The sequence below is a fragment of the Stenella coeruleoalba genome (assembly GCF_951394435.1).
Source record: "Stenella coeruleoalba genome assembly, chromosome: 7".
In the NCBI taxonomy this organism is placed as follows: Eukaryota; Metazoa; Chordata; class Mammalia; order Artiodactyla; family Delphinidae; genus Stenella; species Stenella coeruleoalba.
In genome coordinates this window covers 27,101,969-27,127,467 of record NC_137153.1, presented here as the reverse complement: position 1 = coordinate 27,127,467, position 25,499 = coordinate 27,101,969, and the positions used below count along the sequence as shown (strand labels likewise).

General features: G+C 36.7%; 1 protein-coding gene across 1 annotated transcript in view; it reads left to right on the top strand.

Annotated features, from left to right (window-relative positions):
• LOC307188676 (contactin-associated protein-like 3) overlaps positions 1-25,499 on the top strand; it is a 188,053-nt gene that overhangs the window by 146,413 nt on the left and 16,141 nt on the right. Inside the window, exons 14-21 of the mRNA XM_079926128.1 lie at positions 1,583-1,739; positions 7,628-7,755; positions 15,316-15,486; positions 16,195-16,413; positions 19,115-19,354; positions 19,941-20,168; positions 21,457-21,590; positions 22,410-22,497. Of these exons, the coding sequence (XP_079782254.1) occupies positions 1,583-1,739; positions 7,628-7,755; positions 15,316-15,486; positions 16,195-16,413; positions 19,115-19,354; positions 19,941-20,168; positions 21,457-21,590; positions 22,410-22,497 (1,365 nt within the window). The remainder of the gene's footprint in view (positions 1-1,582; positions 1,740-7,627; positions 7,756-15,315; positions 15,487-16,194; positions 16,414-19,114; positions 19,355-19,940; positions 20,169-21,456; positions 21,591-22,409; positions 22,498-25,499) is intronic.

Here is a 25,499-nt window from a genome sequence, read left to right as displayed (position 1 = left end):
TGAATGCTTAAGGTCATTGAGGATTGTAGCTGTGGCTGGAGTGAAGGACAGTGAACTATGGGCTAAAATAATTGAGGAAGTAGAGCCGTGCACCCTGGTCATTGATATCTCTCCTATTCCTTTTCATTTCAGCCTCTAATTCTTCTTATTATTCCTAATTATTTCTTATGCAAATTCTCTAAGTTACTCAAAGGAATCTTGAATGGAGCCACATGCATTTTGTACCTTTAGAAAACACTTAATGATTTTCACTTTAGAGAGAAAAATGTAAACACACAGTAACACATTGGCATATAATGATTTCTTTGCTCTTCAAGTCGATGAAAGAGGATGTTGAATAATTACATTTTTAAGATGGAATTTTGAAAAATGTCTATTAAGTACCTGTTAAATAATACACCAAAAAGATCTTCCACCCCCTAAAGATGTTTTCAACACATTAAAAAAAAAGATGGTTGATATTGATTTCTTGGCACACATGTCACCCACTGGGCCTGCAGTGCGTGGTAATGAATGCAGTCCATGTGTTTACCAGCTGAGAGGTTGTCAGCAGAAGCAGAAGTCTCATTGAACAGGGAGCCATAATGAGCAGTGGCAATTGTAAGTTAGGGAGAAAGTTATTTCAGATTCTTAGTGGGGGCCTGATGGGGACAATTTAAGAGTTTGAAAGAGCACATGAAAATGGACAGACATCTTTGCAGAATTGATGTCACTTCCGTTTCCTCTCCTGCCCTGATTCTCTGTTTACTAGGGACTGTTTCCCCTCCACCCTCCTGTGTGCGCCATCTTTTCTGATCATCCTCCCCCAGGTGTACTGTAATCCCACACTGGGGCCTCAGCAGCATCTTTAATGTAAATGAGCAGTCCTGCAGAGCTGAGGCAGCCTCTGGCCCTGTCACTTAATTATACGTTGCACTGAGGAGGGGAATGAGCTGAAGAACTTGGTGTAGTTGTCTCGGACTTGCTCAAGCCGAAGACACCTCAGGCATGAAGAAGGCTTATCAGTGCCATTTCTTTAGTTTCCAAATACAGAGCAACCCATTCAGTATAAGAAGAGGCACGTCTCCAAGAAACTTTTAGGACATGCTAGGAAGTACATGTCTTAAACACATGCCAGTGTTTTTAGCTAATAAATAAAGTGAAAGAAATCCATATTTCTTATAATAACATTAAACATTTTAATGACATTTTAGGATCTGAAACAGATTTTAGATTCAGTGTGTAAATTACTGTGGTTTTTATTTTGATGACAATTCTTTCTTGAAAGTTATTTCCAAAGAAATTATGTAAGTGGAGTCCTCAAGAAAAGTTTGTAAATATCGTGCCTGAATGAGTTAGGGACTACATGCTCATTTTCTGTTAAAAGAAAAAAATTTGGTGACAACGTAAGTTTTGACATTAAAATATATATTTTTAAACAGTTGGAAGTCCTCTTAAAAATGATCCTATTGCACAGTTAAAATATGCTCACTTCTAAAGTAGTCTCTCTATGTTTTAAATAGAGGGAAGTAAAGGAACTATATTGGGGAGGCAGGTAGTGGGGGGCAAAGTAGGTGTCACCTGTCTCATACTTGTCTTTCAGATGGAACCCCAGTGAGCTGGTGGGTTGGAAGAACCAATGAAACACACACTTACTGGGGAGGTTCTCTGCCTGATGCTCAAAAATGTACTTGTGGATTAGAGGGGAACTGCATTGATTCTCAATATTACTGCAACTGTGATGCTGACCGGAATGAATGGTGATTTCCATATAATTTCCCTGTGCAAACTGTAATTTTTTTATTGCTTAAACAATGTACCTTAGGCAGACATTGGACACCACAGTATAATAAAGAGAAAAAATTAAAGTATTCCCTAGCAAGTTAAAAGTATAAGCTTTGATGTGTATGATATCATTAATCTGAAGCCTAAAATACTAGGTAGCTATTTTTGTTTACTTGTGAGTAACTAATCATGTCCATTTTCTTTTTCTAGTAAGACAAAATAGGAATTAATGTTTCCCATTCACTGAAAGTGAAATATCTGACTTCTTAAAGTTAAGTTAATCCAGTTAATAAGATGACCACCCCTTGGCTGACCCAGGGCTGTTTGCTGACCTTCCTAATTGCCAGTTTCGTTTTATTAAATGGCCACACAGGGGAAACCAGACAAGGCATTGAGTCCATGAAAGAGGATATACAGAATACAAAGCTCTCCATGCAACTGGAGGTCTCAGAAGGCTGCATACCCAAAGAAAAGGTAGACGAGGACAAATCATCCAGTAGGCACTCTGGGTAGAAAAAAATAGCTCCCTGAAAACTCATGTCTACAGACTTGCCCTCACACAGATTTAGAGCCCAAATTTATATGACTTGGATGGTCCTCAAATTAAGTTAACATAGCCACAGGTTGGCAGCACCACTGGCTCATCATAGGATTACATGAGATTCTCACTGGAGGCCTGCCCTCCCCCTTCACACAGACCTCACAGGATTCCCACAGATAAAATGCCACCAAAAATAAGCTCACAATCCAGGGTTATACAACACCAGAGGACAGATGTGGGAGGCAGAAGAAACCACAAAGTGTAGATGAGATGCCTAAAAGTCTCAGATCATGGATACATTCAAAACATAGATAAAATAAATATGTGAGCTGCTTGAAAAATCAAAACTGGAATTGAAACATGAGAAAGTGATCAGATCCTATTAACAAAGATGATTGTGATTTGCAAAAGAATATTAGCCAATGATAATATTTACCCAATTTAAGATTTGTTGGATCAGATATTAGACACAAGTGATCAGAAAATTGGTGAAATGGAAAATATGTGTAAATAAATGACACAGAACAGAGAGAAGCAAAATGGGATCGAGAAAAGCGGTGACATGGAGGAGTCATGTGGAGAAGATTGAAAATGTGTCTGATTAAAGTTTCAGAAGAGAAGATTTGAGATAATGAAGAAGAGGAAATATTCAAATAGCAGAAAAATGTCCAGATTTGAGAAAACATTAGAATACCAAGCAGGATAAATAAAAGTAGATCCATATCTAGACACATCATGGTGAAATCAAAAACACCAAAGAGAATGTTAAAAGGAGCAGAGATGAAAGCAAGACTCTTAAAGGAAAGACAGCCAGCCAGCAGACACCCCTGAACAGCCCAGGACCCAGCCCACAGAGGGCGGGACACACCCCTCACAGGGTGGAAGTGAAATAACTGTCAAACTCCCAGTGTTTACCCAGCTGATATTTTAAAAAGTGGAATAAAATTAAAATCCAGACAAACAGACACTGAAGAAATTTACCACTAGCAGACTCCACAAGCGGAATTTTAAAGAATGGTTTTCAGAATGAAAGAAAGTGATCTTATAAGGAAGGTCTCAGAGGCAGGAGGAAATATTGAGGAAAAAAAATTGTAAACTCAGAGGTTAAAAACTAAAAGAAAATACTAGACACTGATAACATGTAACTGTATGTATGAATTTGAAACACGAGAAAACAGTCAGATCCTATTAACAGAGATGATTGTGGTTTACAAAAGAACTAAAAGAATGTTTAGAAATAAAAATATTATTGAAATTTAAAACTTGTTTTGTAAATATTTATTAGAATTAAATTGCTTAAAGTTTATGTCTTAAAATTTGTGTAACCTTTAAATAATAGAAACAAAGCATGTAATATTCAAATCAGTGGAGGGAAGAAAGAAAAAATGGGATTTTAAGAACTTAGTTAATACAAAAGAAGATAGAAAATGAGAATTTAAAAAAAGAGAAAGCAATAAGTACAAGATAAAAACTGTGTGAGTAATCATGCACAATAAATATGACAAAAATAACCATTTAAATCCAGATGTCATATTGAATTAAAAACAAATATGTCTTCTTTGTAAACCTGGGCATATTGAAAACAAAATGCCAAAAAAAAATTACCAGGCAAATATACGAAAAAGTAAGTAAAATTTTAAGGTTTAATGTGGACAAAGATCACTATTACTATAAGATATTGCTTAATTTCACTATAAAAAACAATGCTAATAAACTTGTATGTTTCTAATAAAAATGACTCAGAATGTATACAGAAAAAAATTGACGAAACTGAAAGAAGAAATTTACAAATCAACCATGGTAAGAAGAGGTTTAAATGTACATCTGTTTGTAATTGGTAATCAAATGAACAAAAATTAGTAAGATAGAATATTTTCAAATGAAATTAACAACTTGATTTGTTGGGAACATAAAATTGTAGAATACATAATTTTCTCAAGCACATGTAGTGCATTTTTGCAAACTGATTTTCTCAATATTCCATAAAGCAAAACTCAAAAAATTTTACAGTAGTTGTTATCCTATGAACAGTTTCTCTGATTACAATGCAATTAGGTGAGAAATGAATAATAGAAAGATTAAAAAATATACATGAGGCAATTCAAAACCACAATTGGAAAGACTGGAAACAAGGAAATAAAGATACATTACTCATAGAAAATATCGTTTTCAACAAAGAAAACCTAAGAGAATATACAGAAATATTATTGAAATTAATGAGAGTTTGGTAAGGCTACTGACTGAACCTTAGAATAACTGGATTCTTATCAAAAATGTGTTACTATAAGAAAATATAAAAACTACTAGCAGAAGGAACAAAAGGGTATAGTACCTTGGAATAAAGATAACAAAAATATGCAAGACTTTTGTAAAAAAGACATCATAAAACTTTATTATGAAAATACAAGAAGACCTAAATAAATGGAGACATCACACCACTGCCATGAATAGGAAAACTAAGCATCTCTCCTCCAAATAATTTTCTTGATTCCATTTAATTCCAAACAAATGCTAAACATTTGTTTATTTTGGGGGGTAGTGACAAACAGGTTCTAAAATTTATTTGGAAAAGAATGGTACATGAATAGCTAAGACGATTCTGAAAATGGAAACAATGTGGGGAGACCAGCCCTACCAGACATGAATAAGTCTTATGATGCCGCAGTAATTAATACAGTGTGAGTTTGCCAAAGGGATGAGCCAGTAGAACAGCTAACCCCAAAAAAGAGCCTGGGAGCTTTCAAAATGTGTAATTCTGGGTGATGAAAATTATGTTGTCGCCAGTCTCTCTTTCTCCCCAGCAATTATAAAACTTAAAGTTGACCTAGTATTTCTCCCCTGCAGCTTTCAAAGTAGTCAAAGTGGTCAAAACTCCATTATACCTCAAAAAAAAGTCTACTGAAAAACAAACAAACAAACAAAAAAACTCAGAAGAATTTCTAGAGCATTAGAAACTAAAACCAAAAAAAGGTGGATTTGGAAGTTCTCTTACTGAATGTTTAAAACTGTTTGTGAGAAATTTTCATACCTAGATATTCATGCAATCTTTACAGATTTTGGAAACAATTGAGAAGCAAGAAGAAAACAGATGTAACTAAAAATTAGGCAGTTTTGAATGAGTCTGGTGAACATGGCATATAATATCTTACATAAAGCATGGACAGTGGGAATGACCTGTACAAATAAAGAATTTTTAAATAAGAAGAGTTTAAACTTTTCTCAGATTCAGGAAGGTACTTTGCAAACAACAAAAGGACAAAAAGACTTTATGATGCTATCTGCCTTAATGCACACTACATGCATTATGATTTTTTTAAAGTTTTTTTCAGGGCTGTGAATGCATTGTCAATGTTAAAAACAGAATTAAAATGTAGCTTTTTGCTATATAGAAAGTGTAGCTTTTAAAGGGTTCCTTAAGGGATTCCTTGGTGGCGCAGTGGTTGAGAGTCCGCCTGCCGATGCAGGGGATGTGGGTTCGTGCCCCGGTCCGGGAAGATCCCATATGCAGCGGAGCGGCTGGACCTGTGAGCCATGGCCGCTGAGTCTGCGCGTCCGGAGCCTGTGCTCCGCAACGGGAGAAGCCACAACAGTGAGAGGCCCGCGTACCACAAAAAAAAAAAAAAAAAAAAAATGTTCCTTAAAATTCAAAGATCCTCAATGAAGAACTTATGCACTTACATTTTTCCTCTAAGATGTTCTACCAAAATAGCAATCACGGGAATTAAAATACTATTTGTAATGTTTACTGATATTAAATACCAGGAATTGATTTGGTGTGCTCTCCCTGTGTTTATAATAAAATAAGTTTCCAGACTGACCCGCTCCCGCATAATCCAGTGACATCTTCTAGCTTGTGAATACCATTCCCAACAAAGTCAGGTGTTATGTGCTTGGGATGAAGCCTGTGTACTTCTAACAGCAGGAGTTGCAGAGGCTTCACCAGATAAAGCCATGTTGTTTAATTCAGTCTGATTCTGTGACGCAATCTGATTTTTAAAAATTGTTTCTTAAATTTTAGGGTTTTATTTCATATTTTTCATATCTTACCATATGCACTGCCAGTCACTTTGTTCAAATTTTTAAACAAAATAAAAATCTTAATAATTTTACATTTTCTAACTTAAAAGAATATTTCGATGCCTAGCAGAATTGGAATGATTAAGTTAGGAAGACTTTTTTTGCAGGAAAGCTGTCAGGTTGAACCATGTGAAACAGCTGATTTTCTGACCTGCAAAAGTGGCAGTTTCAAATGTTTCAACTTGTATATACAAGAGTGAGTGGTGGCTTTGTAATTATTTGGAATTAAAACTTACTAGGTTCTACACAGAACAATAAATTAGACAAACTAGTATTTGTTCATAAATCAGAAGTACGTATGTAATTGAAGTATACAATGAAAAATATGAACAGCTTACAAGGTATAGAAAAACCTTCCTACTTTGTCCAGAGAGGACGGTGGTTGTACAACCAACTTACCAGCCAGGTCCTCTGGCTCCTGTTCCAATCCTATTGTATTAAACCATAGATATTAATATGTCCCCAAATAGTCACTTATATGATGATATTATTGGTATTGTTATTATTTATAACATCCACTGGGGGGCATTGATGGTGGGTTTTATGTTTACATCCCCAACACCCAGGGCCTGGCAAATAGAAGCATAATAAGTGTTTGTCGAATGAATGGATGGTGACAATCTTTGGCAAAGCACTTTCCCATGCATTAGCCCATTTATTAATTTTAAGAATATATTGTATCATATCTTCATCATGGTTTTGAATCAGTATTTTGTTTTGATTTTGTTTTTAAATTTATGGCTTCAACAAATAAGGAAATGCCTCATAACCACAGTAGGAATTTCTGAAACTTTAGTAAAAAAAAAAAAAGTCCAAGTATTGAAAACCTAAGTCTTGTCAGTCAGGTGGTTTTGTTTTTTGTCTTTTTTTTTTTTTTTTTTAATGAAGGAAGATTGCTGTTGCTTCTGTAAATTCTGCGTTTAAGTATTACACAGTGGCTGAATTGGAAAGAACAATGAGCTGCTAATTGCACTGAAATGTAATCTCATGCCTGTATCCATGACCATAATTTTGGACCTGCCTGCTTTCTTCTCTATGGTCACGTAGATGAACAAAGGTCTCTGGTCCTCAGAAGACCTCATTCAATATATTAGTATGTTTGTAAGTGTTCAGATGAGATGTTTGATTTCCCTACTGTTATGTACTTACAAATTTAGCTTAATACCCCTTGAACTGCAATCAAAGACTATTACTCTTCTGTACATTATTCAGAATAATGTTAAGGTGGTTGTATTTGTTTTCTAGGACCAGCAACACAGTAGTCCTTTCCCATAAGAAGCACTTGCCGGTCACTCAGGTTGTGATGAGAGACACAGGGCGACCACATTCTGAAGTGGCTTATACACTGGGGCCTCTTCTCTGCTCGGGGGACAGTAAGTAGTGGCAAGAGGAACTGTCTTCATCCCTGCTAATACATTTCAATCTTTTAAGAGAAATCGAACTGCCTGGGTTCATAAAAACACTGTCTGTACTGATAATCTGTACTTCATTAGGAATGTATTAACTTTATAAAATAAGTGTATATTGTTAATGTAATTGAGAAAAAACATATTACCTCTGGATTATGTAGAGGTATCTTTTATATGACATTTACATGAGACTGTGCTGCAAAGATTCATGGAATCATCTGAAATATATCACTTGTTCAGCAAACATCTAATATGTACCTACTAAGTATAAGGCACTTTGCTGAATGCTGACATGCCTGAAATTGGTAAGATAAGGAGAAAATGAGAGGACAGAACCCATCAAGTGTATCTAGTCATTAATGCCTTCTGACAATTCTGAATTTTTACACAGGAAGTCTCGATGCTCCTAACTCCACTTACCCCTCCAACTGCATCTTGTGTATCCTTCATGCCCCCAAAATAACTGAAATAAAATATATGAGTTCTATCTTTAATTTTCAAACTTCTACTCTCTCTTGAATATCAGTCCTTCTCCTCCATCTCGTCCATTGCTCCCCAGAAACTGCTTTTTCCTGTCACCAATGAGAACTCAACATTTCTAAATCCAATTCTTATTCCCTGATATCATCTGAGTTGACCTGTCAGTAACTTTGGATTCCTCCCATGATTCAAACTTCTTTAATTCACTTTCTTTACGTGGTGGCCAGCATGCCACAAAATTTTCCTACCCTCCTCTCCCCAACCTTCCTTTACCTCGCCAGCAGGATAACGTTGGGGTTCCCCAGGGCTCTATGCTCTGCCCTCTCTCCTCTCTGCTCTCAATTGGTGATCTTCTCCCATCATCTCATGGCTTTAAATACGGCATGGGCATCAGTGACCTCCACGCCTATACCTATACCTAGTCTTCCTGAGCTCCCAGCTCCTGCATCCAGCTGGCTATTCCGTACTTCTTCATTCCAATTGGCATTTCAAACCCAACTTGTCAAAAAAATGAGAAAAGAAAAAGAAAGCATTTCCACACCAACCTTCCTCAAATCAATGCATAGCAACTCCATTCTTCCTGTTGCTTCTTAGACTGAAAACATTACAGTCACTCATAACTTCTCTTTTCTATCATAACCCACATCTAATTCATCAGCAAATCTTATTGGTTCTAACTGCAAAAATGGATCCAGAATTTATCTCCATTACCACCTGTACCTGGATTGTTGCTGTGGCCCCATAACTGGCCTACCTGCTACTGTCTCTGCCCACTTAGCTGATACTCCACACAAGAGCCAGAGGGAATAAAATCAGGTCACATCAGTCCTCTGCCCCAAACTCTCTTCTGGCACTCATCTCAGAGGAGAGGCCAAAGTACAATGTCCACCAAGGCCACAGTAGCCATGTTGCCCTCTGAGCCAGGCAGTACCACAGTGGGGCCTGTGGAACCACAACCCTCCCTGGGGCCCCATAGGAGGTGTTGCCATGTGAGGGAACCCTGGCATTTCTGAACCTTGCTATTGGAAAAAAAAGAGGGTCCTATTTCAGATAATAAAAATACTGAGATGCAGATAGTCAAAATGTAGAAAGCCTATGAACGTGCCTTGACTCGATGATAGTATAGTTATTTTTCTCACTCATAACATAAATATGCAAACCACAGTTCTCTTTCTGGATAAGGTGAAGCAAATACAACCCACCCCATCTCTCTCACTGAACTCACCCATAAAACCTGGACAGAATGCATGAAGCAGTTATCTCAGGACTCTGGAAAGCAAATAGCATCAGGGAAGAGAAAGCAAAATTCACCATTTATTTTTTCCTCCAGTATCTCTCAGCCGCTGGGTCCCAGATGGAGAGAGTCCCAGAAGAAGTCCTCTAGTCCTGGTTGGAGGAGGGGACAGGGAGCTCCTAACTGTGAGAGAGCACAGTAGTCTCATTTCTCCCCTTCTCTCTGTTTTCTGAGGTTCCAGTTCCCAGGCAGCCCCATGGCAATAGTGGTAGAAGCTACCTCAGAAACACACAAGAGCCAGAACTCCAAGGAAAGGCATCTTCTGCTCTGGACAGGGGAGCCCTGACTCTATGACAGTGGCAGATTCATGTTACTTTTGTTTTCTTTCTCTGTTCACCTATCACTAGGCAATGGACATATGTACAGGTGCAGGAGTGAATAGGAAAGCACAATAAATCAGGCTGAATAGAGCCCTAGATTTCTGGTTGTATGATTGAAAAGGGAGCTGCAGGGAATTGGAAAGTATCTGGAAGAGCACAGAGAGGGAAGAGTTCAAGAGAGTGATGCCACAAGTTGTCTATGAAGTCCTGGGTTCACCTCAGAGCTACACATGTCTGGATCTGCTCCTAATTATAGACCAAAGTTGAGAACTGAAGAGGCTACCATCCAGGACTCAGACTGGCCACTGAGTGGTACAGAAGTGAGGCAGAGTTGAATAGTACTGCAAAAGCCTTGAAAACTGGACAGCCATAGGAACCATGGACCATGCACAGAGGACAGGTTGGAATGTGTGGCCAGATCCTAACCAGGACAGCTGCCTGCAAAATAAGAAAAATATCAACATGCACTTTGAATTTAAGCAAAGCCCAGAGTTTGTTAACATAATATTTTAAAGATCTAGGAATAGTCCAAAATTACTTTGCATACAAAGAACCAGAAAAATCCACGTTTGCATAAGCAAAGGTAATCAACAGATACCAATGACACAGAGGTTAGAATTATCTGATAAAGACACTAAAACAGCTATTACACAAAAACTCTAACAACTCTAACAATGCTTTTGAAACAAATAGAAAAAGAAAAAGTTTCAGCAAAGAAATAGGATATATAGAGGAGAGCTAAATGGAAACTTTAGAAATAAGAAGTACGGTAATGGAAATGAAAGATGCACTGGATGGGTTAAATAGCAGATTTGAGATGAAACAGTCAATGACACTGAGGATAGATAAATAGAAAGTATTCAATCTGAACAAGAGAAAGAAAAAAGGTTGAAAAAAAAAATGAACAGGGCCTCAGGGACCTGTGGATTAATAATAAAAGATATAACATTCATGTAATTGAATTTCCAGAAGAAGAGAGGAAAGAGTGCTGGTGCTGAAAAATATTTGAAAAACTAATGGCTGAAAACTTTAAGTTTGGCAAAAGAGAGACTTGAGAAGTTGAATGAACCTGAAACAGTATAAACTCAAAGAAATTCACATCTAGACATATCATAAACAAACTGATGTGAAAACTAAAGACAATGAGAAACTTTTTGAAATCAGCTAGAGAGAATAATGATGCATTGCCTATAGTGAAACACCAATTCAAATGACAATAAGTTTCTCATCAGAAATATAGAGGTCAGAAGGAAGTGGCAAAACATTTCTCAAGTGCTGAAAGTAAAGAATTGTCAGTCCAGAATTCTATGTTAAGCAAAAATATACTTCAGGAATGAAGGTAAAATTTTTTAAAATTTCAAATGAAAGAAAGCTGAAAGCGTTCATCACCTGAAGCCATCCTTTAAAAGAATTTCTAAAGGAAGTTTTTTTAGACAGAAAGGAAATGATATCAGAAGGAAATTTTGAACTTTGGGAATAAAAAAATCAACATTAGAAATGGTAAATAACTGGGTAAATTTATAGATTATTCTCCTATTGAGTTATTTTAAATATATCTGAGGGTTGAAAGCAAAAAATACATTATTTCACAGGGTCACAGGGTATTAATTTTGTGTGGATATAATACATATGGCAACAACAACATAAACACGAGTAGGTAAAAGGACAAAATTGTTGTCAAAGTTTTTACAAATCACTTGAAGGGGTTAAAACATAGATTCTAAGCATACTAAGAAAGGTAAGTATATATATTGTAATCCTTAAAGGAACCAATTAAGAAACTGCTATACAAATAGAATACTGAAAAATGTTTAAATAACCCAAAAGGAGACAGAAAAAGGAAAACAGAAGAATAAAAAAATAGAACAAATAGGAAAAAATAATAAAATGATAGAACTAACATATCAACATTTGTATTTAATGTAAGTGGTCTAAGTAAACCAATTAAAAGACAAATTGTTGTGACTCAACTATAGGCTGTCTATAAGAAATTCAATTCAAATATAATGACATAATAAAAGAATATGATGGAGAAAGATATACTACACAAACATGAATTTAAAGAAATCTGGAGTTCTTACTAAAATTTTTGCTTGCAAGCAAAGAAAATTAATACATATAAAAAAGGACCAAGAAGACTGAAGAATCTTAAATGTGTATGCTAATAACTGAGCTTCAAAATACATAAAGCAAAAACTGACAGGGTGGAAAGGCGAAATAGAGAAATTCATAATTATCATTAAAAAGTCCAATACTGCTCTCTCATTAGCTTATGGAACTAATAGAGGGAAAATCAGCAAGGATATAGAAGACCTGAATGTCATCAGAAAACAAATGAATCTAATTGACATTTATAGAATACTCTACCAACAGTAGAATACACATTCTTTGCAAATGCACATGAATCTTTAACCCAGATACAGCATATTTAGTGTCATAAAACAAACTTTAACCAATATTAAACAATTTAAATCTTACAAAATGCAAGATTTGACATAATTGAATTAAATTAGAAATAAATAAAAAAGATGGTGAGAAAGTCTCAAAACACTTAGAAATTAAACACCAAACTGTCAAATAATACCTGAGTCAAGGAAAGGTCTCAATAGATACGATAAAATGTATTGAACTGAATGAAAATTAAAGTACAATGTATCAAAATTGGTAGTATGCAGTTATAGCAGTGCTTAGAGGGATATTGAGAGCAATAAATGCTTATATTATGAAAGAAAAAAGATCTCAATTCAATAATGTAAGACTTCACCAAAAAAAAAACCAAACTAGAAATAGAAGAGAAAAATAAACCTAAAGCAAGCAGAAAGAAGGAAATAATAAAGAATAGAAATCAATTAAATTAAAATCAGAGTATATAAAAACAAAAAAAGATTCTTTTAAAATATTAATAAAATTGGTAAAACTCTAAGAAAACTATCCAAAGAAAAGAGAAGATAAAAATTATCAATATGAGAAATGAGAGTTGGGATAATACTACAGACCCCACAGACATCAACAGTATAATAAAACTATACTACAAACAACTCTACACGTATTAATTCTACAACATAGATGAAGTGGACCAATTCCTTAAAAACCGCTAACAGCCAAAACTTTCTTAAGATAAACCAGACAACTGGGATAGACCTAATAGTATTAATGGAATTGAATTTGTAGTTAAAAACCTTCTGAAAAAGAAATCCAGACCAAGATTGTTTCACTGATGATTCTACCAAAGAAATAATACCATATCTACACAACCTCTTTCAGAAAATAAAAGAGGAAATTCTTTCCAACATTTTAAGGAGAGCATTGCTTTGATATCCAAACTAGACGAAGAAGTGCAAAAAAATGATAACTACTGATAATGTTATTACCAACACAGATGCGAAAATCCTCAACAAAACATTAACAAATAATCCAGGAATATTTTTAAAAATGCACCACCACCAACTGCAGTTTATCCCATGATGCAAGACTGATTCAGTATTTGGAAGATGATCAGTTTGATCTACCACGTTAACAGTCTAAGGAAGAAAAATCACTCCAGGTGCTTTTTCTATATCAATTAATATGAACATTATAATTAATATGAACATAATAATTAATATGAACATAATAATATGAACAATATAATATAACATTATATATAATTGAATTATTATGGTAACAAATTCAACATGATAATTTACATCATAATAGCATTTATAATAAAATTCTTAGCAAACTAGGTATAAAAGGAAAATTCTTAAACTTAATAGGACAGTATCTGTACAAAACAGCTAGCATCATAATAATTGGTGAAAAACTGAATGCTTTCCCCCTAAGGATGGGAACAAGATAAGGATATCCAATCTCACCACATCTATTCAACAACTTTGATCATATGGGAAGTCCTAGCCACGGCGATAATGTAAGAAAGAAAATAAGTGCATACAGGCTGGAAAGCAAGAAAGAAAACTCTATTCACACGTATATACATACGACTGCCTACGTAGAAAATCTCAGGGAATGTCCCCCCCCTGCCCAGCAAAAACAAAAACAAAAACCCTACTAGGTCTTATTAAGTGAGCTCAACAAGATCACAGGATACAAGGTCAACAGAAGACAAATCAGTCATATATGCTAGCAATGTATAAATAGAAACCAAAATTTACAAGAGAAAGTCATTTTCAATAGCTAGAAAGAATATAATACTTAGGTATATATTTAACAAAAACATGTATAAGATCTGTAACTCATCAAAAAGTGACTAAACACTGAAGAAAGGAATCAAAGAATCTAACTAAAGGGAGAGATATACTGTGTTCATGGATTGGAAGACTCAATATAGGAAAGATGTCAGTTCTCCCCAAGTTAAAAACACACTTCACCAAAGAGGATATAAGAATGGCAAATAAGCACATGAAAAGATGTTCAACATCATTACCTATTAGGGAAGGCAAATTAAAACCACAACGAGATACTACTACACACCAATTTGGATTGCTAAAATAAAAGAAATATATACTCACAATATTAAATGCTGGTGAATATATGAAACAACTGTGTCTCTTATACATTGTTAATGGGAATTAAAAATGGTACAGCCACTCTGGAAAACTGTTTGGCAGTATCTTATAAAGTTAAACATACTTGCCATATGACCCAGGGATTATACCCCTGGGAATTTACCCTACAAAAATGAAAACATATGTCCACACAAAAACCTTTACACGAATGTTTATAGCAGTTCTATGTGTAACTGACCAAATCTGGAAAGACCCCTAGTGTTCTTGAATGTGGACAAATAAACTGTGGCAGATCCATATGATGGAATATTACAGAGCAGTAGAAAGGAATAGATATTGACATGCAACAGCTCGAATGAATCTCAAAGGCTTTATGTTGAGTGAAAGAAGCCGATCTCAAAGGGTTGCATGCTGCATGACTCTATTTATATGCTATTTGGAAAAGGCAAAACTATAGGGACAGAGACTAGTTCATGATATCCAGGGCTTAAGGGTGGTTGGAGGTTGTGACTATAAGGAAATAGCAAGAGGGAGGTTTTTGGGGTGATGGAACTGTCTTTTATTCTGATTTTAATGATGGCTATGCAAATCCACAAATGTATTAAAAGTTATATAACTGTATGTCCCTAAAAAGTCAATTTTACTTGATGATAATTCAAAAAATAATATTGTTTTTAAAAAAACACGGGTCATTTCCAAAGTGATTGTCCCTCCACTCAGTTGCAACCATGTCCACGTTCTTAATCCTCAAAAGAATCACTACTTGGACATTCATGTCATGGCTACATGTTCAGAAGAACCACAAAATGAAGGCTTTTAAAGATAAATAATGCAATGAATGGTAAAAATCCTAGAAATATAAAAAGTAATTGTTGTTTGTTTTGTTTCATTGTTATTTTCACTTTTTTTTTCTTCTTGTAAACAGATTCATTTTGGAATTCAGCTTCCTTCAATACTGAGACTTCATACCTTCATTTCCCTACATTCCGAGGAGAGCTTAGCGCTGATGTGTCTTTCTTTTTTAAGACCACAGCTTTTTCGGGGGTGTTTGTAGAGAACCTGGGGATCACAGACTTCATCAGGCTAGAGCTGCGAGGTGAGTTGCCCACCCTGGGCAAAGCCATGGGGTACTCAGTTATTAACAATAACCTCGTTAGTAACGTAATTTCTGATGTATTGCCATGCTTCCTTTGTCGGTTGTATTTCTTGATTAAATGCTAAAATTCTATGATTTTAAATAATTATTTTTAATAGAAAGTGAAACAGTGATTCACGAAACATACAACAGTCTATACAATTCCTTGTTGTCTTAATTCTATGTGCAATCAGGATATTAAACCAAACTGGTCAAATAACTGCTGACTAAATCACAAAATTATGTGATTTAATTGACTAGCCATACTGTTTATGTATGTAGACAAAGCTTAATTTCTTACTTTGTGAATTTCACATAGTGCTTTTAAAACTATATTAAGATTTAAACCACCTTTAAATAAACTCACTTATACCTATGAAGTCAGATAAAATGTTAGTTGTGTTTTTATAGGTAAATATCTCTATAGCTTAGGGCTTAGCAAGATGAATAGTAGACTCTAAGAAGAAGTATGTTAAAGTCAGCTTTGCTTTTTGCTTTTGCTTTTGCTTTTTTTTTTTTTTTTTACCAGCTCAGACTGACATTTGTCTGCATCAATATCATGGTCTTCTTTCATAAGGAGCATGTTATGGTGCTTTTTTCATGTCTACTCAAGACCAAATTTTCTCCCCTGTGAATGAACTTGACCAGCTCTCCTATCTTTATTTCCAGCCCCTGCAGAAGTGACCTTTTCCTTTGATGTGGGGAATGGGCCTTGTGAGGTCACGGTGCAGTCCCCCACTCCCTTTAACGACAATAGGTGGCACCATGTGAGGGCAGAACGGAACGTTAAAGAAGCATCCCTTCAAGTGGATCAGCTCCCTAGGGAGACCCAAACTGCCCCGGCTGATGGGCACGCCCGCTTGCAGCTCAACAGCCAGCTCTTCGTGGGTGAGTGCTGCTAGCGGCTTGTAACTGAGCTGTGCTGTGAATGCAGAGGTGGACGGAGAGAAAATCACAGCTACAGCAGTAGTGATAATAGTAATTGCCACAGTGACTACTATCGGCCCTGGTGGGAGGCAGAGATATTGAATAAAATCCTCTGAACTGAGAAGGAACTTTGGGACTGAAAATCGAAGCAGGCAACTCCATAAAGTGCAATTATGAAGTTTATTGTGGGTAACTTACATCCAGGGGACGATGAGCCAGAGACGTTCACAGCTGCACTTCGTGCCACGGAAAATGCTCCTGGGGGATTTAAAGGAGCCAAAACTAAAAATAGAATCTGACTACCAAGTGAGAAGCACCCATGGTCAGGAATCGGGACTTTTTCCTCCCCAAGGGGGTCTCATGACCATCTGCATCAGCAAAAGGCACTCTTCCAGTTTTCATATTAGATGAAGGCAAGGGTAAAGGTTGATAAGGAACTTATCTGGCTGGGATGCATTCCGTGTGAGTAAGCTAAAGCTCAGTCCCCCAGAAAGAGGAGGGGGTGGGACTGCGGGCCTAAGATGGAGCTGACAAAAGGGAGTCAGTGTGGTTCAGCCACACAGACACTATGTACCAAGAGCTCATTTAATATAAATATCTCTGCTATAGATTATTGTACCCAATTTGCAGATGAGATCGTGGAGGCTCAGAGACATCAAGGGACTTAACCATAGAAACCCAACTGGAAGGAAAATCCAAACTCGTGTTGGACTGATTCCCAAGCTTGCACGCAATATCATAGACGATTTATGTCTGTTTCAATTACTTCTTATCCATACTATTTATAAAACAAATAGCAATTTTTATCCATTTCTCTCACTTCACTTCACTTCTCAGTATAGTTAGAGAACCAGCCCCGTAATTGGGACAAAATCCTCCAGAGTCCCCTCAGAAACAGGCCATAGGAGCCCAGGGAGGATGAGGTAGCCTCGTGTGACTGGGCACAGCAGGACTTTCCCCAGCCCAGCACCTGGTTCCTCTCAGTCCTGCACCCCCTCTGCTGCTCTCTTGTAGCAAATGCCTTGTTTAGACCCAGAGCTGGCTCATTATTCTGCTGTCCATTCTTTAAAGATTAAAGCTCTGGGTAGTGGGAGTCTTCCCTCTAACTTACATGCTTATTCTTTATTATTGTTTGTTTTTCCCAAAGGGAGAAACAACTTTTGCTACATTGCTTTTTAGATAACTCTATTCTAATTTGGAAACTAAGCAGATTAATGAAATAGCTCTCACTTGGTCTTTTCTCACATATTTTAAAGTAAATAAGGACACAGTCCAATGAAAAATTGATATAAATCACAAATTAGCACACAGTCTGCTTTGCCAGGTGATACCTACTGCTGTGTCCAGGAACTAATGCTATTCAGTGAATTTAAGTGTGTGTGTATGCGTGTGTATGTATACAGCCCATGGCACCATAAAACAGCTTCAAGCACAGTTAGTTCTTACTGAGTTGAGGCTTCATTTTAAATTATCAAACTGCAAATCAAATTAAATAATTCTATTTTCTGACTTATAGTCCTGAGGATTAATTAGCGGAATTTCTAGGAACAAAGTTTGGATGGAAATCTACCTAGAACTAGTGTTTCCACTATGGTAATGTTTCTAAAGCCTGAGGAGTTAGTTGAAAATTCAGATTTGGGGTACCTTCCCCAGGCCCACTGAATCAGAATCTTTTGGAATAAATCCAAAATCTGTTTTTAGCAAACACTCCAAGTGACTCCTGTGCTCCCATATTTATTATGCTCACGTGAGAAATGATAGAAATATAGGGGGATATATATTATTTGGTTAATGTTATACCACCTGACCTCAGAGCAGCCAGGATGGAGTATAAAAGGTCTGAGGTGCTAAATTTTGGTTTTACCCCTTCTGGCTTCTTTTTCTTTGTTCTTGCCTCAGTTCCTTTTCACAGCTTTATTAGTGAGAGCTCTTCTAAGTAAGAATTAGTATTTTATATATGTGTAATAGATACGCTATATAAATATATATACAAATTTGTAATATATATTATATTAAATACATACACAAATTTATATATTACAAATTTATAATATATATTACATCGCAAAGATTTTTCAACTATGTAACCTTTATTATGCATGTCATTGTTTGTAAATTTAAACTTTAAAAAGGATCAATGGCGTTTATTTTGTTCTTTAAGAAAGGAACAATGTAGGGGCTTCCCTGGTGGCACAGTGGTTGAGAGTCCGCCTGCCGATGCAGGGAACATGGGTTCGTGCCCCGGTCCGGGAAGATCCCACATGCCGCGGAGCGGCTAGGCCCGTGAGCCGTGGCCGCTGAGCCTGCGCGTCCGGAGCCTGCGCATCCGGAGTCTGTGCTCCGCAACGGGAGAGGCCACAACAGTGAGAGGCCCGCGTACCGCAAAAAAAAAAAAAAAAGAAAGAAAGGAACGATGTAAAAAAGTCTTTCTAAATATAACTTGAAGAAGTATTTTTAGAACAAATATTTACCAAGTTCAACTTAAAAAATATTTTCATTAATGGTCTGTTCAGTGCCATTTGATGATTCTTAACTTTTGACCACAGCCTACGTTTTCAGAATTATATTTGTTCATAAAACCTTGGCCTCAGTTCAAAGTGAAGATGAAATCCTGAAGAAGACACCCAGGAACGTGTTTGCATTTGCAGTGTTTCCCTTGTAGGTGGAACAGCAAGCAGACAGAGAGGCTTCCTGGGATGCATTCGGTCTCTAAGGTTGAATGGGCTGGCCCTGGATCTGGAAGAAAGAGCCACAATGACGCCAGGAGTGGAGCCAGGGTGTCCAGGACACTGTAGCAGCTATGGACACCTGTGTCGCAATGGAGGGAGGTGTAGAGAAAAACGCAGAGGGATCGAATGTGACTGCACCTTCTCTGCGTATGATGGGCCATTCTGCGAGAATGGTGAGTGTGACCGAGGAGCAGCTTACAGGGAAAGGATGGAACATTTGAACTTTATGAAGACGTTTCTGGCATTTGACACTGTAAAGAAAAGATCAGGCAGTTCTCTGTAATTAGCTGAAGTAGAATTGTTTCTGTCCCAAATGCCTCCATTTCACTTGGCAGGAGGTATGATTCTATTCTTTTGAAGGCCGTTGACTGCTTCTGTTAGATCTGATGTCACCCGCTCTGGATTTCTCAGAGGGTCATCAGTGCAACACTTTGAGGAGAGCAATAACCTTTTAACTGTATGTTTACACTGGACATTTAATTTTCCGTAATCCTAAAATGAAGCCTTTTGGAGGTAATAATAAAATATTGTTACTCAATTTTGGGTTATGGGAATATGGAGAGATTATCTTTTTATTTATACTTTATTGTTTTTCATCTTAAATTTTTAAATTAAAAAGCAGCAAAGCATACCATCATTATTTTCTCTTTTGAGATATTTAAGGATTAGAGATATTCTTTAAATATACAGAAATATCCATAAAACAAGACACGTGCACTTACATATTGCTAATATAACCAAAAAGGCATGTCATTCCAGAAATTTCTGCCTATTTTGGAGCTGGCTCCTCAGTGATTTACGACTTTCAGCATTACAATGACACCTTCAGTAAGAACTCCAGCTCCTTTGTGGCTTTATTTCATGAGGATCTGACACTGACAGGAGAAATGGCCACACTGAGCTTCCGGACCACAGGGATGCCCAGCTTACTACTCTATGTGAGCTCCTTCTATGAGGAATACCTTTCAGTTATCCTCGCCCCGAATGGTGAGTATCTTCACCATACGAACAAGAAGACTGACTTAGGAGAAATCAGGACCATAAGGAGGGGGCCCTTTCAATGCTAAACTACAAACAAGAAAACACAAGTGCATCCCTGTGACACCCATGTTATTAGGGTTGGTTTGTTTTCATTATAACCCCAAATGTTTCTCACTAGCCTTACCATTTCAGTGATTAAATTAAGATGGCTTTCTTCTATAAATATCTGATCATTTCATGTATCTGATGTTCAACTGTGCTTCTTGTTGTTGGTAGGGAGTCTTTCCTTCTGCATGTGAATAAATTAGTGTCACAGTTCATTTTGAAAGAAGATATTTTATGCATGGAAAATATTTCCTCCTTCTTGGAAGGGAAGTAAAGTGCATTAAACCATATAGAAAGCCAATTTCCATGAGCATCAGATAAATATGATTGCTCTTTACCCATCAGTGTTTGGGAAGTCAGTTATGCCCTATCTGCATACAAAGAAAAGTGGGAAGACAGTTACCTAACCCATGGTCACCAGTAAGAGAACAGAACCAAGACGTTCCAAGTTAGAGAGCAAAATCAAGCTTTAACCTTTTCTCATGGAGAATAAAGGGGAGAAACTTAACTTCTGGAAAAGATTTCTATGATCACTGACTGATAAGATATATTACAGGTGGTACCAGAGTTACCAGGTAGAGGGTGCATCTATGAAGGAGAGCAGTGTGTGGATTGGAAGATTTGGATATTGTAGCAAATCACTCACTTCTCTCTTTTTGCTGCTTCTTGATTATGGCAGAAACCTTAGAAAACATTTCTGGTTGTGCAAAAAAAAAAAAGAAAAAAAAAATATATATGTGTGTGTGTGTGTGTGAATGTCAGTGATACATTAAAATGCATTAACATAAGTCACATTAAAAGAAGTTATGCTTATAGAAACTGAATGTTAATATAACGTTGCTTAGGTTTTACCATTTAATAATATGAACACCACATGAATAATTAACTTCAAGCCTAGCTTGGCATTTTCATATGCTTAACTTAGACTTTTTCCTCTGGTTAAGGAAAATGGAAGAACTTGGAAAAAGACCATTTGTCTTGACTTCTAAGACTGTGTAATTGAATTCTGAATTTGGCCTCAGAACATCACATAAATGATTACTAGTCCAGGAAAGGTGACTATTGTGCACTCAAGTAAATGCTCCATAGATTCAAGTTATATATATTTTTTAAATGTGCCTTAGAACCTGCATTGGCGGTTTTTATAAAATTATATTTCAGTTAAACATGTCATTTTTCTCTTCTTTAGGAAGTTTGCAAATCAGGTATAAGCTAAACAGACACCGAGAACCTGATGTTTTTAACTTTGGTTTTAAAAACCTGGCTGATGGACAGCTTCACCAGGTGAAGATTAACAGAGAAGCAGCAGTGGTCTTTGTCGAGGTAAGGTTGTAAATTCAACAACAGCAACAGTAATCAAAATTGTGATGCTCAGAATATATGACCTAAAGCAAAAATTTGATAATAAATCCTAGTAAAAGAAATGCACATCTGGCACTCTTCTTCCATAAGTCTTGCTAGGTCAATGTGTTTTGTTTTGTTTTGCAATGTCTGTTTGTTTAGCAAGAGACTGTCAAAATTATTATTAATATTTGACCACTTAAAATACAAAGCTGTCCTCATTGGTTTTACTTTATTTGGTTGGGAAATATTGCATAGTTTATCATAGTGACTACTGGAGATATTTCAGTGGGAACCTATTCCCACTGGGTTACAAAAGAACAAATACTACAGAAATTTAAACACAAGGGAAAAAGCAAGATCTTGCTTAAAGTGGGAATACATTTTGAAAAACATTGGAGTCTTTAAGTCACACATTGTCACTGGATTTTGAAGAATAATCTTTTATATTGAATCTGTATGAATAATACATTTTTCTGCTCATGTTACAAATTTCCTCTAAATAAGTAAAAACTTTGAGGTTCAAAGTAGCTCTTGCATTTCTTTGTGGATTGTACCAATTATAGATACTTAAATCATAAAGACAAATGTAGGGGAACGGGATAGGCAATGAGGTGGAGTTGAATTTGAGGTGTTACAAGAATTGTTTATAATAAACTTTTCTCCTTTAACCTTTGTGATAGCAGGAACATATGGCTTATTTTTTTTTATCATTTTTCTTGGTCTTCCTTTGATTCCCATCCTCTTATCATCAAAATTGCTTGACATTTTGATGTTTATATCATGTGGAACATTTAATAGGTTAACCAGAATGCAAGGAGACAAGTCATCCTGTCTTCAGGGACAGAATTCAATGCTGTCAAATCCCTCACGTTGGGGACAATTTTAGGTAAGTGGAAGAAAGAGAGCCCCCTCCCCCCACCGCCCAGTGACTGGGATTGGAAGTGTTAGTTTGCAAACACGGGAAGCATTCATCATGCTGAAAGAAGCTCCTTGATATATGCATGATTTCCCAGTGAGTGACAGTCAAGGTAGAAGCTTGTACTCTTGTCTGAGTGTGCATATAATCACAAGTAAGTGCTGCTTGCGAGTTGAACAAGGGCATTCCTTGAAAAATGCCTCCACACTTACCCTCTCACTTGGCAATCAAGCATAATGAAACTTTGCATTTTTCTAACGATTCAGGAAAGACAAAATCAAAGCAGATATAAGTTCACAAATTCTGTAGTAATCAGGGGTCAAATGCAGAAATCATTTTAATGATAAATCTAGATTTATGTTTAAGAAGGAAGAGAAAAGGCTGCTTATTTTCTCTTAGCAAACAAGCTTTGGGCTGTGGTCTGGGCCCTGCCTTGCCTGGGAGCTGAGGTGAAATGTGTTCATTGCTCCCAGCTACTCTTGGAAAATCACAGCCTAAATATCCTACAGACATCCTTTATGGCTGCCAGTTATGCTCCATAAAAATGCCGAAGTAAAAGCATACTTTACTCTTTAGACATCAAACTCTTGATGCCTTTTTTCTCCCCTTGTCACCAAGAATTACATTGCAATAAAAACAGATATTGAAAGTTATTTCTTTTATTTTTGATTATATATAAACTGTATGTTTTATTGCTATTTAAATGATATCTAGGGGAAATCCTCTTGTGGCATGTTTATTATTCCTCCTCTGGTACTTGATACTCATATGGCTATATTTCATCCTAAGTAATCGATGGAAACTTATTAGGTGTTCAGCCATTTATACATTGATTCTTTTGGTCATTTCTTCTACCCCACAGATATATGTTACATCACCAACTTGAGAATGTTAGAAAAGGCACATGAATGGATGTTCAAAATATGTCGAGAATCATAGTAACTATTAAAGCAATCACGTCTTTCAAACAGATGATAGGCAATGAAATGATGACTTCTTATTTTTCAGACAGAGGAAATGTTATGAATACTAGTGCTCTCCAAGGCTGCTCTTGTAAATGGTAATAACAAAAGTGTAGGGTTTCCCTGGTGGCACAGTAGTTGAGAGTCCGCCTGCCGATGCAGGGTACACGGGTTTGTGCCCCTGTCCGGGAAGATCCCACATGCCGCGGAGCGGCTGGGCCCGTGAGCCATGGCCGCTGGGCCTGCGCCCGGAGCCTGTGCTCCACAACGGGAGAGGCCACAACAGTGGGAGGCCCGCGTACCGCAAAAAGTGTAACATTTAGACGCTGCAGCCTAACTGTTAAAACAGCCCAACTGTTAAAAAGGCAGATTAATCCAGTGCTCCTTCACTGGTAAGAATATAGTTTTAGCATGGTATAGTGAATAACAACTTCAGGCTGAAGCGGTGGTGGTCCTGCATTGTAATCATGCCTTAAAGGTAGATGAAGAATCTGGCCTTGATGATATATTGACAGAGTGGTAGCTTGTGCTGAAGGTCCTTTCCTGTGGTTCATTGTTCTAGTCGCACTCCCCACATGTGAGATAGTAATGGTGCAGTTACCACAGAAATAAAAATGAGAACATTTGTTTCCCACTGAGTGCTGGGAGATGTTTATACCTATCACAACCCATTGTAGAGGTGAGTATTCCAGTCTCCAATGTGTGGTTTTGATGTTTCTCAGGCATTTCTGACATCCCTGTTTTCATGATATTAGTAGATTTTTTTATTCTATTTAAAATAGTGGCATAATTTTAAAAGAATTGGAAAAACAAGCAAACCCCCAAAAAACAAAAACAAATTGAAAAAACAATTCAAAGGAATACTGCTCCTTCAACTTTTGTCCATGAGAATAACAGTGTATGTTTAAATAGAGATTATGAAATTCCTAAAAGTTCAAAGACCACGTTGAGCTTTAGAGAACAGTGAGATAGAACCCTATCTTTGGCTGTCAGCCCAACAGTTATAATTGTTTTTAATATCCAAATGGAGAAGAATTTGCTCCCTTTTTTATCTGATATTGAGCTCTACTCTCTGGCCCGACGGATCCTTGGTCTGAGCAGTGAGTAATTGATCACCCAAGGGGTGTGCAAGCCACAGAGCTGAATTTTTGTCGAGTGGGTGCAAGCTGTGTGTAGAATGATGGTTCTGTCTGCCCCCAGATCTGATCCCTCCTCCACTACCAGATAGAAGTCCGTGCTTACTCTTTCCCAGCCTGGAGGACAGATATGGTCAATAAACAAAACAAACACAGACCACACACAACTTCATGCCCTCAGTGACTCCAGCATCTGATAGGAGAGATGAGGCATATTCAGAAATGTCTGTGACCCAAAGTATGAATAGAAAGTTGCTATCAGTAAGTGTGAAATTGACAGAGGAATATTTTTAAGGACAATTCGGCTTCAAATGTATGATCTATAAAGATATAGGCAATAGATTACAAAAATCGACTTAATCATTGAACTGCATTATATGAGGGGATTGTTTTAATAAAAAAGTAGAATAATAAATTTTGTTATATAAATTTTTATTTTCCTATAAGTTAATATATAGAGGACAGTAGCATGGAACTGAAGGTGTTAATGTTTTTATTCAAGGGTGATATATTCAAAAACATCTCTCTCAGGCCACAGAAATTAAAGTTGAAACTCAGCAATGAAGTTTATAGCCTGAAGAAGCAATTGAATCTAATAAAATTGTAAATATCCATTTCATCTGTACCTAGAGGTATATATCTTGATCAAAGGCTAATTAAATGTTTCATGTTTTAGATAACTTTATTTTAGGATGGCTTCTGTTCTGCTGCCACTCTCAAATCAGTTACTGAGTACAAGAGGACTACAGTTTTGTGTTCAGATTTGGCGAGTATAAGCAGAACTGCCTTTCACTAACTTATAGTAAAGTAGACCAACAGATTGGCTAATAAGGAGCTACTAATTTCCCAAATAAAATAGTCCCAAACTATGACA